Below are 17,958 nucleotides of genomic sequence, written 5' to 3'. Positions count from 1 at the left end.
CCGTATTTTTTGACGCACCGGCATATAAGACGCACCCAATTTTAAAGGAGGAAAATCTAGAAAAAAAAGATTCTGAACCAAATACTGTAGGCTCTCTTAGATCCTAGGTGTGTGTGGGTGTGTATGCACATTTTACATTTCATTTACCCTGTAGTCGGTCCGCCTGAACACTTTCTCACACACACCACATGCTGCCTGTGATCTATCCAGAAGCAACAGTATGACGTAGGGAGGGCGGTGTGTCTTCTCCCCGTGATTCGGGAGCGGAGCTTGTGGAGCCATTCTTCTGCCCATCAATCATAGGCATCCAATAGAGTAGTAGGCAAAGTGGGGGCGGAGCAGGAGCAGCAGTATGAGGTAGGAAGGACGCCCCTGGGATTTGGGGGGCGGAGCTTTGGTGGATCAATTCTTCTGCCCATCAATCACGGGCATCAAATCAAATAGGAGCGGGAACGTATGGAGCAGGAGGGGCAGACGTGTGGCCCAGGGAGACATGAGGAGGCACAGCCCGCACTGATGGATACCAGTAAGCTCAGCGTTGACATGGTGCCCGGGCAGCACGTGGATAGACTGTGGGGAGGGGGGGGACAAGGCGTGCTATAGGAGGGAGAGGGAAGCCCGAACACACACAGCCTGGCTGTGCAGGGAGGGTCAGAGAAGTCTTCACAGCCCACAGTACATGCAACAAATCCAGCCTGCAGCACACACAGCATGAAAAGAGGACTGTGAGCAAGTACCACACAAAGTTAGAGGCAGTTTTAATGCAGGCAAAATGTGTATTTGTCGTATAAGACGCACCAACTCCCCCCCCCCCCCCCCCAGTTTCGGGGAAGAAAAAGTGCGTCTTATACGGCGAAAAATACGGTACATGTTGTAGCCTAGTACTCATTTCACTACAGGGGGAGAGAGAAACACAGGCCACCATAGTGTATTTAAAAAAAAAACAAATACTTAATTAAAGCATAGTAATGTGCACTCATGCACTCATAGGAGTAAGCAGGTGACAGGCGGAATTGACAAGATTCACAGCACTGGGGTTCAGTGTCCGACCATGAGACAAGCAGATGCACTTGAGACTCTGTATTGTAGTCATAGCCAGTCATTCATGTTGATCAGGAGGCAGATACATCTGGAAACGCATTCATTGACTTGCATGCTCCTTGAGTGACATCAGCACCAGGCAGGGGGAGGAGATTCCCTGTCATCACAGCCATTTTCTGGTCTGATGGATGAGTCCAGGCTTTTATACAGCGACACCCAGCGGCCATTACTATATCTTTGGCTAAATCTGTTGGCTTCCCTTATGGTCAAATGCTGAGGCCCGGTGCTGTGAATCTTGTCACTTCCACCCATCTCCTACTAGCTCTTGTCAATGCAACTTACTATATTTTAATAAAGTGTTTGCTTAATGTAATACTACACTATTGTGGCCCTTGTGCTTGTTTTTCTCTCTCCCCTTGTGTGCATCCTAGATGGAGTATTCCCTCCTGATTTGCAGGCTGCAGCACCCACCTGTCAGCGTAGCATTTATTTGTATAGTGTGGGCCACCCACTCAACAGATTCTGTTTGTGCATTAACTATGAATTGATTTGTGGTATCACATTTCCTTTTTGGGATTAATAAGTGGCATACTGCTACTTTGACATCAGATATTAACCATTTGGTTTAACCATTTCATTCAGGGGCTGCTTTGTGGAATGCTGTGGTTCCAGTGGATTTCTATTATCTGTGTCATATACCTTTTGGTTTTTGGGATTGCACAATAGCCCTGCAACCCCTGCATGGTGTTTATGATGAGCATGTTTCGCATGATATCATCAAAATTAACTGTTATCTCACACATATAGTTTAGGACAGTTTTTACTGGACTTCAGTCTGGAAAATTTGGGGTTGGGGTCCCAATTGCATGGTCAATGAAGGTATATTGCTACTTTGACATTATACATTATCTATTTGGTTTTATCAGTTTGTTTTCACATAACCATTCAGGGACTGTTTTGTGGAGCGCTGTGGTCTCCGTGAATTTCCACAGGGCTCATTTTACTACAAACTGCTATCCCCACTGACATTGGTATTTAAAATTCATCCAAAAATTAAAAGGGTGGTTGCAATCTGTGATTCCTTTAATGACTGTCTCTCCTGAATTTCCATCTCACAGCACCTCCTGTAGTTCAGAAGGTGGGCTCTGTGAGATGTTTGACACAGCAAGTACATATAAACAGGGTATAGTGAATATGTTTCATAAAATTCATGGAAGTAAATGTATGGGATTCTTCAAAAAGTACTTAAAAATAAAGTCAAAATCATTCATAATAATAATAGTGGGCTAGAAATATTAAAAAAAGAAGATATTATTTAAAAATGCTGACCACAGATGCAGTTTTAATTTGCCTCTGGCAACAACTTGCATTGGGACCCTGTTATAAACAAAAGTGCATGTTCCAAGCTAGGAAGCAAAAAATGTGCTTTAAAACAGTATTCTACAAGTTGGGGTGTTCCATAAAGATGTGACAGGCCTAAAAATTTGCTTACAGGCCTGTGGCAAGATACTGTAGTGCAGTAACTGATACATTATATTTTCCATTAGTAAACTAGAAAGTGTTGTATAATTTTGGGACAAATTGTGATTTCCAGGGGGGTGGTTCAATTTTGCCACATTTTAGATCACAGTACAGTATTACTGAATGTACTCGGAAAAAGTAAAAAAAGAAAAAAAAAGGACAGCCTGTAAAAGTATTTTTAAGTCTACTTGTACCATCCCCAAGGATATTGAAAATATATCGACTCTGTTCTCCATATCAAATCCACATCCCTTTGACTAAATAGATAAGAAATAAGATATCTGGCCTGCTAGTCCTAGAACCTAGTCATGGCCATGCTGGAATGTGGGACTTTGTAGGATTTGATACAACAAGTAAAAGAGACAAGCATATGTGAAAAAATATATACACCGTTTTATTCACAGAGACATTCAGTGCCGGTTCACACTATAGCGAGTGCGCCGATCGCATGTAAATTGGAGCGCACTGCTCCTTCTTTACATGCGATCGGAGGTGCGGATGCACACCAAACACGCACATGACCCTTTTTTCCAGCCGCATTAGAATCGGATCGCACAGTGGTTCACATTTGTGCGATCCGATGCGGACTGTCAGATCGCACTGCGATATGACATGTACATAGGTGATTGAATATTTAGAAGTTTGCCCATTCTACGAGTTTCGCAGTTTGATCTATACAATCATTGCTTCATCAGGAATGTAGGCAATTAATTCACCTTGGAAGACTTGGAATAAGTACAAGGGAAGTGAAAAAAAAAGGGGAAAAAAGAAAAAAACAACAACTAGTGATGCCAATCATAACTTTAACATGTTCATTTTTAAATTTTTAAGAAATAAGGGCACAGTTGAAAACAACAGTGCCTATTGAATAAATACATGCTTACCATACTTAATTTAGTCATCAAAATATGTATTAATCCAGTAGGGCATGTCATCAGAGTACCATCCCCAAATAATTCAATCTTCCCCCTTCAATGCCTGCTTTTTTCTGCAGTAGCAGGGACACACTAGTCACGTAGTGACCTTTGGGTTGAAACAAAGATGCAGGCGTGAAGATAGTATTAAAAAGTTTTATTACAGTTGCTGTCTTTTTACAGTATAACTACTTCGTTTATGTAACTTTATGTGAAATCAAAGTGGATAGTATACAAAAAACTTACACAGCTACCCCAGCTGATATTCTGGGTGCAATATCTATGAATAGGTAATAATCATCACCTCCATAAAAGTTCCTTCTTTATTTGTAATCTAAGAAAAATATTGTTGACCAGAAAGGATTAACAATCAGTCGGAATGTAACATGCACAAATTCAATCGTCAGTTGAATACCCATCGATGACCTAGTAAATCTGGGCAGCTAATAAATCATGAAATCCAAGCCATACACACAAAGCGATATAGTGTGTACAGTGTACATGCTATTCAGACACCATGTCTTATTCACCAAGACTAAGAATTATCTTTATAGATTGTGAATGTCTTTATTTTTTACAACATAAAATAACCAATTTAAACTGGAAGAAGTGCAAATAGGTCGCATTTTTTTACTGCAGTACCCAAGTTGATTTTTATATATTTATATATATATATATATTTATTTTTTTTACCACTAAGAAATACAATAGAGTTGGACTAATATATATATATATATTTTTTTTACCACTAAGAAATACAATAGAGTTGGACTAAAAGCACGAACATATATAGCACAAGCTCTACTTTCTTTTTCTGCTGGCGACACTTTTCGAGTTTTTCAGTTTTTATGTAAATGTCTGATGCAAGGTGACTGTGCATTCGACTGCTGCTAATGTAGCTCTGATATTTAAGTACCTCAACTCCCAAACCACCAAACTGCTTTGAACTTGCTTGTTACCCTCATTATTAAAACATTCCCATAGCATGCTGGAGAGGCTTGTTTCTCATGCTTGCTGTTAGAGAGGTTGGCAGGTTAAACACACATGCACTTTGAATTTGTATTCACGATATCAAGGCTTTTTTTTTTTTGTTTGGTTTTTATTTTTTCTTCACAACAGACAACAAATTGCCTTTAGTTTTTCTCGGGGGTATGCAAGGGCCCACATTGCACAAGGCTTTTTCATTTTTAATTTCCGCTTTTTGTCTTGAGCTACAGGATATTTTAATAATTTGTGGTAATTACTCATGATATTATTATTTATTTATTTTTGAGTGGACATGGCTCATTATTTTCAGATAAACTGTAATGGGTAATTAAACCAAGGAGGTGATAGTAGAACACATCTCATTAAAATGAGTTCCCACCAGAAGTCTTATAGATATTACATGCTCCACTGAATCATTATTATATTTGGAAGTGGTCTTTATATATAAACAGTGTGTGATGTGAACATCAGCATGCAATTGTGCACAAAGTGCAATTAATCGTCCACTTTGTGAATGGAAGTTCTCTATGAAGCTTTAAGAGAAATCAAAGACTTGGCTTGGCTTTTCACAACTGTTAGGAGACTCTGTACATCACAAACAGGAACATTCATAGCATGTGTCTAGCTTCATATTTGTGTAGCTCTGGCTTTGGGTTACATGACGCTGCCTTGCAAAAAAACTGTCAAAGAGGCCTTTCATGTCTTGTGCATATCTCTGTTTTTTATACCATTTCATATTTAGGGATATGATTAACAGACTCAAAGTGTGATGTATAATAGGGTTGTGTCCACACCATGATTTATATCTCTTTGGTAATTCATAAAAGGCTCATTGATAAAAAAAAAATATCTACTGACCATTTATTGATTCATACTGCCAGCGGTATAACACTTCTGTGCTTCAGAAGCAAGATTTTTCCACATTTTAAAGAACTCCAGCAAAAATATTTTTCATTCTATGAACACCCACTCAGTAAAAACACAACTTTCTAAGTCTTCAGTAGAGAATTTTGTGTAGAGCTGCTTTTATTGTCACTATCGTAGTTTGTAAACCAGCAGGAGTTAAAGACATCTTCTGAACTCTAGGCCATTTTTTGTTATCTCTCCCTCTCAAGTGCACTACTGGAGTTTCTTCTTTTCCTTAATTAAAAAGTGTAAAGCTGGTCATACATGGTTAGTTTTTTTTTTCCATCTAGCCAGTAGATTCCTCCATCCACACAAAAAAGGTAGATGAATCCCCCTCAATGGGACATTGTATTCTTTCAGTGGCACCTGCCACTGTCATAATATATTGATCAGTAGCTGCAGTTAAAACAGAGTTCCAGCCTCGGAAAAGTTGTTTGGAAAAAAATCCCCCCGGACAGTCAGGGCTAGTACATTCCATAATGGATAGCCTATGAACTGTCCCAGGTTGCACTTACCTTTTAGAAGATAAACTTACCTTGAAAATGTCTAGTCCAGTGCTGCCATCTCAGGTGTGGGCAGCTGAAGCCAGGGCGTCCTCTTCGGTGACCTCTTCCGTGTCTTCTTCGTCCCAGAATGCCCTGCACTGGCCCCACTCATCAGTTCCAGCGCAGGCATGTCATCCCTGAAGCTGTTTAGCAGGGAATGACGCACCTGCACCGGAACTGACGAGCGGGGCCGGTGCAGGCACATTGACTCCTGGGAGCGATGACGTTCAGCTCCCAGCAGTCATCGCAAGCAAGAAGTAATGGTGCGGGCCACGGCCGCAGAGGGAGGAAGTAGAAGGAAGGTAAGTTTACTTTCTTCAAAAACAAGGTAAGTAAACAAAAAAAAATTGGGACTATCTATTTATTTTTCAGGTTAATGTCAGCAAGCGGATGGCCCAAAGTAATTTTTGAGGCCCGGAACTCCGCTTTAATTGGCTGCAGCTGCTAATTGACATACATTTTTTCAACAAATACCTTTGACAGAACTCATTTAAATAATTGAATTTTGTCGAACAGGGAAACCCACACACTGATCATAAACTGGCTGCTCCAGAAGGGATTTCATTCAGAGTATGTCCGGCTTTAATCTAACTATGTAACTACATAGCCACTAAGGTCATCTTCGTGACATTTGATAGTTTACCTACAACCAATTTTTTTTTTTTTACATAAAAGAAATAGGTTAGAACTTCTGTTCAGCTCTTATTACTGTCTGTGCATCTATTGGGTGTCCTGGTAACAACGACACCCTCTCTTTTAATGTTGTAGTGTCAGGACCTGAATAAAGAAACATTTCCCCATTTAGGGAACCCAAAACAAAACATAACAATGTAATACAATTTCAGCTTTGCAGTCCTTGGTGTGGTAGCTGCATTCCTTTTCTTTTTTGGGCTTTATTTCTTTATTTTCACCTGGTGATCCTGCAAAGGACACACTTCCTATCCTTGTGTGGCTACACTCCACTGTATCTATGAAAGGAGCCATGGCTGTCACACAGACTTGATTTAAAAAATGTCTGGTTTTGTTGACCTCGATCAAATGTAGGTTGATAGTATTATTAAATGAAACGTAAAAAAACTTGCCGCAAATGGGCTCTGTGGCTAAAACTGGAGTTAAGTAAAATGGTAAAAAAAAATAGGTATGATAGAGTCCATCAAAACCGATAAGTCCATAAAAGTCAGTTTCAAGCCCACTGAAGTGGCAGCTCTGTGTGGGAACAACAAGCAACTCTAGGAGAAGGCACTAGGAGCAAATACATGCGCCAACTAAGTGTAGCTTTATAGACTTTTTTAAGATGAAGAAAGCATATTACTCACACTTCGTGAATAGTTTTAGGCACAGTAAAATAATGATGACACTGCATCAGCTGTCTGAACATCATGAGGGAGAGGAGGTAAAGAGGTACACATAGAAGGGAGCCCAGATGGAGAAAGCCTGCCTACCCGCAGTGTGCCTTTCCAGTGAGAACCAGCTCTTCCTGGTCTCATGGTTCTGTTGAACGCACTGCCAGACTGGCATGATGCCACTTCCCGGAAATTTCTGGTAGGTGACGTCACGCCAATCCAACAATGCGTTCCACGGGACCAGAAAGGGACAGTTTTCCCTAGACAGGCTGACCTCAGGCAGGCAGCCTTTCTACATCTGGGCTCCCTTCAATGTGCACCCCTTCACCTCCTCTCCCCCATGATGTTCAGACAGCTGATGTGTAGTGTTATCATCATTTTACTGTGCCTGTGTTTATTCACAAAGTGTGAGTAATACTCTTTCTTCATCTTATTAAAGTCTATAAAGCTACACTTAGTTGGCGCATATGTTTTCTCCTATAGATAGAATTAATAGTCTACAAATGAAAGATAGGTTTTTGCTGTTTACTCAGGGCTCAGGTGGTGATAAGGACACTGAATTTCTGGCAAGATCAAGAAGTATTTTTGTACTTGCTAAAGTTGTTTTATAGCCTGAAAAAAAAAGAAAACAAATGCAGTCGCCACATTTATAGACTGGTAAGCTGCAAAATGGTACTTTTGTGGTTTTGGGTTTAGATACACTTTAAGAACACTGACAGCTATAAAAAGCTGGCAAAGGTTCAAATTCTTACCCACTGTACTGAGAATTAAAAAAGGCAGGCCTTTAAATTAAGATTATAGGGTCTGAAATCAATGCATAATAGCAAATAGGCTCGATTCATGAAGCGTTACTTTCCTCTTTAAGATCACCGGTAAAATAGCTCATATTGTTTTTTACAATTCACAAAAAAAACTCTAATAAATTAAGGCATGAGTTATTTCATCAAAATATGCAGTATTTATCTCATGAAACCATTTGGTATTTTATCTCATGATGTAATATCCAGTGGGATGGAAACAGTGAAGAGGGATTTGAACCCCTGACAGTTTTTTTTCTGTCTGTGCCCCCATTAGGGAGATTCACTTTCTCTATTTTTACTGTTTCTCCTTTTTACTGCAAATGAAAGGAAAGGAAATTCACACATTTTGGCTTTACATCAGAATACTAATAGTGGGGAAATCTCCCCAATGGGACATAGATGGCAAAAAAATCCTGCCAAGGGTTCTAACCCTCCGTTACTCTATCCAAAATGAAAAAGAACGTTTTGTCTTAAGTTACACTTTAAAGTAATTTTTTGCTGTGATATTTGGCAAAGTCATTGCTATAACTTTGGACTGTTTTTTCTTGTTAGAGAATAGCCATTGTCATTGATGTCCTTGAAAGTGTCACTCTGGTCTGTCAAACCTTAAAATTGATGACACCCCTCTCCTAATAGCTCAATTTCCACACCTTTGTAAAAGTACTTGTCTATTCCTAATCTGGTTCTGTTTTGCAAGTATTTGAGCCAATGATATCTTTAAAAATAATTGTGAAAAAGAAGAGTATCCCCACTACATATAACAGAGCTTAGTACATGAGAGTGACCTCTGCTGACTTCCTTCATCCAATCATGTGCGAGCAAAAATGCTTTTTATTTTTTGTTGTTTTTTTTTTTTTAATTTTCCTTGCATGTGACTGGATATTCTTTGTAAAGTGAAGTTTTATCTAATTTACTAAACTCTGAAGCGTGCTGAAGTGCACAGTGTATTTGCATTTAGTAAATCAACCCCAGTGTTTCTGTGTTTTCCAGTATTTAGGTTTCTTTGCATTACAGTTGAGAGAACCGATCCAAAAAGTTAGAGACTACTCCAAACTGGCTATTATATTTTTACATTCCCTAAATACCGCATGCCTGGACCACTACTTATTTATCTAATGCATTTATTTATTTATTTCCTTTAGTAAATTGATTTTAATGCCATTTTATGAGGTATTTACTGAGCATTTTTGCTTTTTGAGGTAAATAAAGGGATAGTGAGTTGACATTTTTATTATCTCATCAGATATTTGGGAAAAAATGTGTTAGAACACCTAAATACCTCATGAGATATGCTTTAGTGAATGGAGCTCATTGTTCTCTGGTGTTGAGTTCAGGCTGTGTATTTATTGTGCTTTATGTTAACAAATTTTTCAAAGTAATAATGCCTGTTTTTCTATACATTTTTGTTTTTAGAATTATTTTATCTCTTTTTTATTTTTTTCCCTTTGACAAAAGACACCTTTTACAGCAGGAATATTTTGATTACACCTTTCCCTGCAGGAATAATTTGATTATTTATGTTATTTGGTGGGACAGGGATATTATGTTACTTACTACACCAGGTACTCAGCTTTCCCTGATACACGATGCAAAGAATTGTCAGTCATCCTGTTTTCTCTCTTGTAGGTTTAATAGTCCGAGAAGTAAGCATTGAAATATCACGACAACAGGTGGAGGAACTCTTTGGGCTAGAAGACTACTGGTGTCAGTGTGTTGCTTGGAGCTCTGCAGGAACAACCAAGAGTAGAAAGGCCTATGTGAGGATAGCATGTAAGTATATATTCAGCATCTCTTCTTCAGAAAAAGGAATTCATGTTTTATTTTTTATCCAAACAAATGTATATTTCTTATATAGCCATGACTTCACTCAGCACTGACTAGGCCATATGCAGCACATCATTTTTATACAATTAATTTGTCAGGTCAATAACAAATATGTAGGTCAGTTATCCCGGTGTACTATTGATCTTGAGGCTTTTGAAAGATAATTCCCTTACCATGTTAAATTACAAAATGTTTGCCAATTCCTTTACAAGATGCTAAATGTAATTACTTCCTGCAAAATCACGTACCTGTACGGCATTTTGCTGAAGTGGTTGTACCGGAGTGATGCCTGCAGCTGCGGTCGGCTTTCTAGTAATAGCAACCGATGCGGCTAAGCAGCTGTTCAGCTGTTATTACAAGGAACGGGAGGGGTCCTACCCCTCCCGCCGCCTTTTGCCGCTCCGCCCGGGAGAACCGAGCCACCATGACTGCCAGCTGGCCGGAGTCCCGAACAAAGCCAGATTCAGCTTTGATCGGGCCTCTGATGTAGAAACCCCGAAGCGACCAACGTCGCTGATTTAAAAAATATGACAGTATTCAAAAACCCCATTCTTGGCGTTTTGAATACTTTTAAGTGCAGAGGAAGGATTTGGGGTCTTTAAGACCCCAATCCCTCTATAAAGACTACCTGTAACTGCCTATTACTGTCATAAGAGATGTTTACATTCCTTGTGATAGCAATAAAAGTGTTCAGAAAATATATATTTTTTTAAAAGAGAAAGTGTAAAAAAAATAAAATAAATAAAATTAATAAGAAAACAAAAAAAAATGAAGCTCCCTATCCCTCCGTGCTTGCGTGCCAAAGAAAACGCATCAGTAAGTCGCGCTAGCAAATGTAAACAGTGTTTAAATCACACATGTGAGGTATTTCTATGATCGTTAGAGCGAGAGCAATAATTCTAGTGCAAGATCTTCTCTGTAACTCTAAACAGGCAACCTTTAAAAATGTTTTAAAGCGTCGCCTATGGAGAATTTTACTGCCATGTTTTGCATAGGAATATTGGCTTACCCTTTAGCTAAATGTAAGCTAATTACAGTCCAGTGATATAATTTGTTTGGTAGATGATGACGGAGGTACTATGCGACACATTCTAAAACAAAATATAGGCTGTATTAGCTGATCTGATAAGTTTTGAAAGATTTTGTTTTACACGTTAACATATCTTGACATAAAATTGTTCTTTGTAATTAAGACATTTATGTTTATTAGCTGGGTTCCATACTGCTTGATCAAATGGGACAGCATATTCCTTGCTCTATGATTAAATGAATCCTGATATTTTACATATTTTATGTCATATGTAAACTGTAGTGATGAGGTATAGTTCTGGAACTGTATACATATTGGATTTGCATCTAGCTGCAATAATAGAGTCTTGTACCATGTTTGCCAATTCTAAGTGCATAACATTTGGAGTTTGGTTGATGCTCTTTATTGGTTAACTTAAAGCGGAGTTCCAGCCACAAAATCGACATAATCGATTTTGTGGCCATCCGCTTGCTTTTCTTCACCTGAAAAGGAATTGGATAGTTAGGATTTTTTTTTTTACTTACCTTGTAATTGTAGAAAGAAATACTCACCTTTATTCCACTTCCTCCCTCGGCGGCCACGGGCCGCGCCGTCACTTCCGGTTTGCAATGATTCCTGGGAGCTGAACGTCATCGCTCCCAGGAATCAATGCGATGGCACCGGCCCTGCTCGTCACTTCCGCACCGGAAGTGACGAGAGGGGCCGGTGCAGGCGCATTCTGGGAGAAGAAGACACAGAAGAGGACGCAGAAGAGGATCGCGCTGGCTTCAGCTGCCCACAACAGAGATGGCAACGCTGGAGAAGAAATTTTAAAAGTGAGTATTTCTTCTTGCAGGTAAGTGCGAACCGGGACAGATCGTATGTTCATTGAAATTTTGTTTTTGTGGCCGGAACTCCGCTTTAAGTTGTTAAGGGTGAAAGATTTCAGGACCCATTAGGTCCTTTTTTTAGGCCCCTTTTTTCTTTTGAATTATATAAGGAAGACTGACTAAAAAGGGGACCTAATCGGTCCCAAAAACTCCAATCATTAATAACTAGTTAAGTACATTTTAAATCCTTATTGTGGCATTAGACTGTATTAATGCCTTCCAATCCAAACTATTATTTTTAATAAAATATGTACCAATTGTTGATGCTGACTGTTAGATGGTCAAGAACAAACTGCACCACTCCAGGAACCGACCCTCTCAATCACCATGGACGTGTCGGTGCCATCAAAGGAGGCAATTCAGGCTCTTGACACCAAGAATGTAAGGCAGGCTTATACATCAATGATGTCACCACTTTCAAAAAATGTAATTGAACTACAGATAGCATATAACTTGCCCCTGCCTGAAAACTACCCCTGTGCCACCTTTCATCCCAATGGGCTTAAAGTAGAATTCCAGGACAGACACTTACTCCTCAGCACCCTCACAGTTCATTGAGAACTGCAAGCCTTCTGCCTCGATGGTAGATAGTACTTGTATTTCATTCATTCACAGATTGCTGTGAATGAATGACTCATCTGTGTGGGCATAGCTGTTATTAAATTGTGATAGCAGGTGCAAGGAGAGGATCACAATGGACATTTGTAGGGAAGGGGGGGGTCTGTTCAGTCGTTCAGTGTTACTAAAGGTAGCATGCTACTAAAGATGAATTTATCCTTTAAGATTAGTTAGACTTATCCTGGAATTCTACATCGATCTCAACAATTAATACCTCAGAGAGGAGGAGTTCTTAGACAGGGGCACTCTGTATGCTGTCTGTGGTTCAATAAAGCTTTTAAAAGATGTGACGTCATTGGTGTGTGGCCCACACTCTGTTACATAGTTGATACAGATTGTTATCTTTTTTTTAGCTGAGCTGTTTTTGTTTTTAAATTTACAAAGAAATTACATTACTTATTCAGTCGAAGGACATATTACCTCTCACAAGAGCTTAAGAAACATAATTTTCTAGCATTCTGTGTTTTCTTAGAATTCATAATGTTCTTATTTGCATTGTTATTGTCCTGTGTCCTTTCTATCTGTGTAAAACGATGTCTTTGTCGAAATTATTTCAAGTTTGGGAAAACTTAAAGGAATTTAATATGAAAACAAGTGCTACTGATGCACAAAGGCGGCAGTAATAGAAAAAAAGAAACCTATGAAATCACCTATTTAATATTTAATTTGAAAGGAGATGAATACTAAATAAGAATTAAAAAAAAAAAAAAAAGCTTACTCAATGGCACCTTTTTCATTTCTCTCCCTAGTATGAGATTCTGTAAATGATACAGTTGAGGTGTAGGAAAATTCAGGCAGAAAATCATGGATCTCTAAGGCAATATCTAATATCCTACTTTGTTTTCAGTAGCGTAGTATTACTTTATATATTACAGGTTTCATGATAGCTGGCCTTACTACTTCCCAAACTGGTATCATCAATTTCAATAATATTTATGGGACTAACAATACTTTTTTTCAAACATTATAAAATATTTTTACTTGCAGTCACATCAGAAAATATTGAAAGTTTTAACCACTTAAGGACCGAGCCCATTTTTGACACATTTTGTTCACAAGTTAAGAAAACTACTTAGAACCCCCAAACATTATATATATTTTTTAGCAAAGACTCTGGAGAATAAAATGGCAGTCATTGCAATATTTTTTGTCACACGGTATTTGGGCAGCGGTCTTTCAAACGCCATTTTTTTGGAAAAATTACGAAAAATTACATTTCACTGCATTTAAAAAAACTAAACAGTAAAGCTAGCCCATTTTTTTTGTATATTGTGAAAGATGATGTCACGCCGAGTAAATAGATACCCAACGTGTTAAGGTTTAAAATTGCGCACATCTGCAAAATGGCGACAAACTACGGTCAATAAAAATCTCCATAGGCGAAAATTTTGACAGTTACCAGTTTAGAGTTAGAGTATAGCTCTTTTTTTTTAATTATTGCTCTCGCTCTGGCGATCACAGCAATACCTCACATGTGTGGTTTTCACAGCGATTTCATTTACGGCGCAACTTTCGTATACATTTTCTTTCATGCGCGAACTCACGGCGGGGGGGGGGGCAAGCTAATTTTTTTTTTCTATTTTTTTTTATTTTAGCACAGGTTTTTAAAAAAAAAAAAAAAATCTGATCACTTTTATTGCTGTCACAAGCAATGTAAACATCCCTTTTGACAGCAATAGGCAGTGACAGGTACACTTTATGGACACTAGACCCCTCCACTACACTTCCATGTATTCAAAACGCCGAAAACTGCATTTTTGAATACATTCACTTTTTAAATCCAGCGCCTTTAGCAGCCAAGTAGCCCGGATGTGACGTCATGGATGCTGCCTCCGGGTTAGGTTATCGGAGACCCAACCGAAGCTGCATCGGGCTTTGATCGGGACTCCATTCAGCCAGCAAGTGCACTGGCTGGTTGCTCGGGTCTCCTGGTGGGACGGGAGACCCGGGCAGAGTCGAAGGCGGCGGGAGGGGGGGGGGGCGTCCTCTCGCGCTCGCTGGGGTAACAATCGAGCGTCTCCCGAGCCGCATCAGTCATTACAACCAGAAAGCCGACTGCCGGCTCTAAAAACAGTACCGGGGTGATGCCTCTAGCTAGAGGCAACACCCCAGTACAACCACTTAAAGGCAGCCGACGTAGGTCTACGTGGCTGGTCGGTAAATGGTTAATACATTTTCTGTTAATGTAAACACATTTAACACAACATAGAAAATCTTGTTAGTAGCAGCATATTTCTGAGAAATAAACATCTTGGCTTTTAGTTTCTATTTTAACTTTGCATCCTGGTAAACTGACATAAACAAATAATGTATCAGACACACTGTTTAATCATGGTAATGTTAACACTATAATTAGACTGGTAATTTATACTTAATGGAATTATTTACATTGTATTGCTGTTTAAGACAACATAAAAAAATAGCTATCAGATTATAAAATGTTAGCAGATATAAATAGTGAGCAGATCTGTTTATTTATATTGTATTATAATTTTCTTACAGCAAGTGTGGGAGAGTGTAGACACCAAAAATTCCTTCTTCCACCAGCAAAGTGCCAAAAAATACTAAACAAAGGTGCTGGTTTCATTTTCTAACAATTGAAACCCTCGAAAAGGCTAACTTTTAAGGAGAAAAACAAGATTTTAAACTCCAAGGCCTGAGATGTATATTGTTCGTTAGATTTTCTTTACACTTAAAAATTCTACGTAATTAACCATGGTAAAAAGGTAAGCTATTGCTGACAAAGGTTGAGGATCAGGCAGAGCTACCCAACTGATGCTTCTGCCTAAACATAAGGTTCACCTTTTCTGAGCTGCCACATATCCCCACTGCTGTGTGATACACCTTTTATTAGATGTTTAGGTGCCAGAAGGCAGAATAGGGAGATACTGTAGCACTGTATACATGTATTGCATGGTTATGGATCCTCTAAAAGCAGAGGTGAAATCCCTCATTTTTAAAATCCTGTATTGACCTTTCAATGCTCTATCTTTCTAAATTATCAATCTGTAATCTGTTTTCCTGTGGTATGCTAGTGTAAAAATAGGTTAGTGGTAAAAATCATATGCAAATCAATATATAAATAAGCAAAACAATGCATAAGTCCTCCTAACCCAACCTTAGGACAATTCCAGTTCTGTAAGATGAATGATTAAGAAGCAACAGGCACAAAATAATGTCAAATGTGTTAGTTCTGTTAAATCAATGTTCAATATACTCACATTTTATTAATAAAATGTATACTTGCTATCTTGATAAATAATAAATTAAATAGAGGGACTTTTCTGGTACTAAATAAGTCATATAATACTGTCAAAAATGTACATTTTTTTATTCCAACTCGTGAAAAATATGCGCAATCTAATGCTATTCATAAAATGTAATGATTCCAATCTATGCATAAAACATTCAGTGCTATTAGTTAAGTATCACAGCATTGATATGTGTATGCATAAGTTGGGATCACTGCATTGGATTGCAAATGTTTTTACTGAGAAGAAATAAAAACTATACCTTTTAACAGTAAACTGTGAAACTTGTTTAGGATTGCTTCAGAATACTGCCCATTATTACTTTTGATGCTAGATTATTAAACCCTTTGAAATTATTTATAACAAGAGCAACCAATATAAGAATCAACTTTCTGTTATGCTAAAAATTTGTTAAAGTTTTAAGGAAAATAGTATTTTTCTTCATTAATTCTCTTAATTAAAATGTGCAAAACCATTCTGCTGGTCATATTAGAGTTACCTATGATTTTTTCCAAAATGGATTTACTATGCAGTGTAAACCATAATTCATTTTAATAAGTATAGAAATGTGCTAAAAATAAAAGTTTCCTCTTCACAGCAGTTTCTCCTTCAATAATTGCAAGGTCTGGTCTTTCTGTGTAGACCTTTCTCCGGGTTGATGACATAATTAGCTGACTTTATCATATGCTATAAAACTTTTCCTTTCCTTTTACTGATCACCAACTATTGTTGTGCAGGATTAAAAAAAAAAATGATTTCATCCTCCAGAGAGTCGGCACTCTACAACTATAGTCCATTAAAACAGAAAAAAGTATTGAACATTTCTGTTCATTGAGCATGTAATAGAATTAACTGAGGAGTAATTTGAATGTGTGAAAAATGTGTCTGCCACAGAAGATGCTTATATTTATTTAATAGGAGGTCAGCCACATGCCATGAAATACCTCTCTAGACACTTTTAACCCCTGTGGAGAGTTTGCCAGGGTTATTTAAAATGCAATTTCATCCTAGAAATGAAAGATTTTAATGCCATATTAAAAGAACACACACTCATGTTTCCAAGTATATTGATCAGTTCTATGCTATATTTTTATTACATATATATTATATACAAAAATAAAAAAGAAACTTGCGAATTGAAAATGTTTAACTGGCTCATAAACATAAGGACACATGGAATCATGTCTAGATGAAAGATAGATCAAGAAAATTGGAAATCATACCTGCTTCTCCGTGTTCTATAATCACAGTAAATATATAAGCTTAATGTCACAGGTCACATACTTATAATTTGTAAGTGTGTACGGAACAAAATTTACAGACTTTAATTGGTTTTAAAGTGATACTAAACCTAAAAATGTTTTTTTTTTACCTGAATTCATTGCTTGCATTCAGGTAAAAACTGTTTTCAGTTTCCCTGCCCCCTCTTCCCTGTGTGAAGGGGAAGAGAAGGAAGAACAGATCAGCACTGTGCATGGTTGCATCTATTCTCCCCTTTCTTTCTCTTCACACAACATTCGATCAGCAGCAGGAGCCATTGGCTCTTGCTGCTGTCAATCAGATGCAGTGAAAAGGAAGTGGGGGATGGGCCTAAGTCCCACTGTGTAAGTCTATTGAGCGCTGTTCCATTGACACACAGGTCGGGAGCGAGCATGCGCCGTATGTTCCCATAGCAAACGGCTTGCTATGGGGACACACAAAGAAGAGGAGGAGCCAAGATCGTCTGCGGGGGCCTGAGAAGTGGAGGATCGGGGTCGCTCTGTGCAATACCACTGCACAGAGAAGGTGAGTACAACATGCTTGTTATTTTAATTTAAAAAAATATCAGACTTTAGTAACACTTTAGGGTCTCACTAACAATTAATATGTACTGGCTCTAGAGAACCAAGATGTGTTATTAAAATGTTATTTGTTCCTTAAAATCATTGTAAAGTATTATTTTTTTCTATTAAAATAACAAACATGTTTTCCTAACTCTTCTGTGCAGTGGTTTTGCACAGAGCAGCCCAGATCCTCCTTTTTGTGGGTCCTTTGCTGGAGCTCCTGGCCCCTCCCTCCTGTTAAGGGTCCCCACAGCAAGCAGCTTGCTATAGGGGCACCCGAGCCGAGCTGCAGCTCTGTGTATCCATTCAGACACGGAGTTGCGGTTCGGCCCTGCTCCCTCTCTCTCCTGATTGGCTAAGTGAGTTTGATTGACAGCAGTGGGAGCCAGTGGCACCGCTCCTGTGCCTCAGCCAGTCAGAAGAGGGAGTCCCAGATGGCTGAGGACATCGCTGGATAGAGAGGGAGCTCAGGTAAGCATTAGGGGG

The 17,958-nt window shown here is 38.6% G+C and overlaps 1 protein-coding gene across 2 annotated transcripts in view; it reads left to right on the top strand.

Moving 5' to 3' along the window:
• The window catches only part of UNC5C (unc-5 netrin receptor C), a 514,725-nt gene that overhangs the window by 373,363 nt on the left and 123,404 nt on the right, over positions 1-17,958 (top strand). For both annotated transcript variants that reach the window (XM_082243646.1, XM_082243645.1), the window contains exon 4: positions 9,684-9,827. In XM_082243646.1, the coding sequence (XP_082099772.1) occupies positions 9,684-9,827 (144 nt within the window). The remainder of the gene's footprint in view (positions 1-9,683; positions 9,828-17,958) is intronic.

The sequence above is a fragment of the Pelophylax lessonae genome (genome assembly GCF_965119305.1).
Source record: "Pelophylax lessonae genome assembly, chromosome: 1".
NCBI classification, from domain to species: domain Eukaryota; kingdom Metazoa; phylum Chordata; class Amphibia; order Anura; family Ranidae; genus Pelophylax; species Pelophylax lessonae.
The sequence above is the reverse complement of the archived record's forward strand: the minus strand, read 5'-3'. Positions and strand labels throughout refer to the sequence as shown.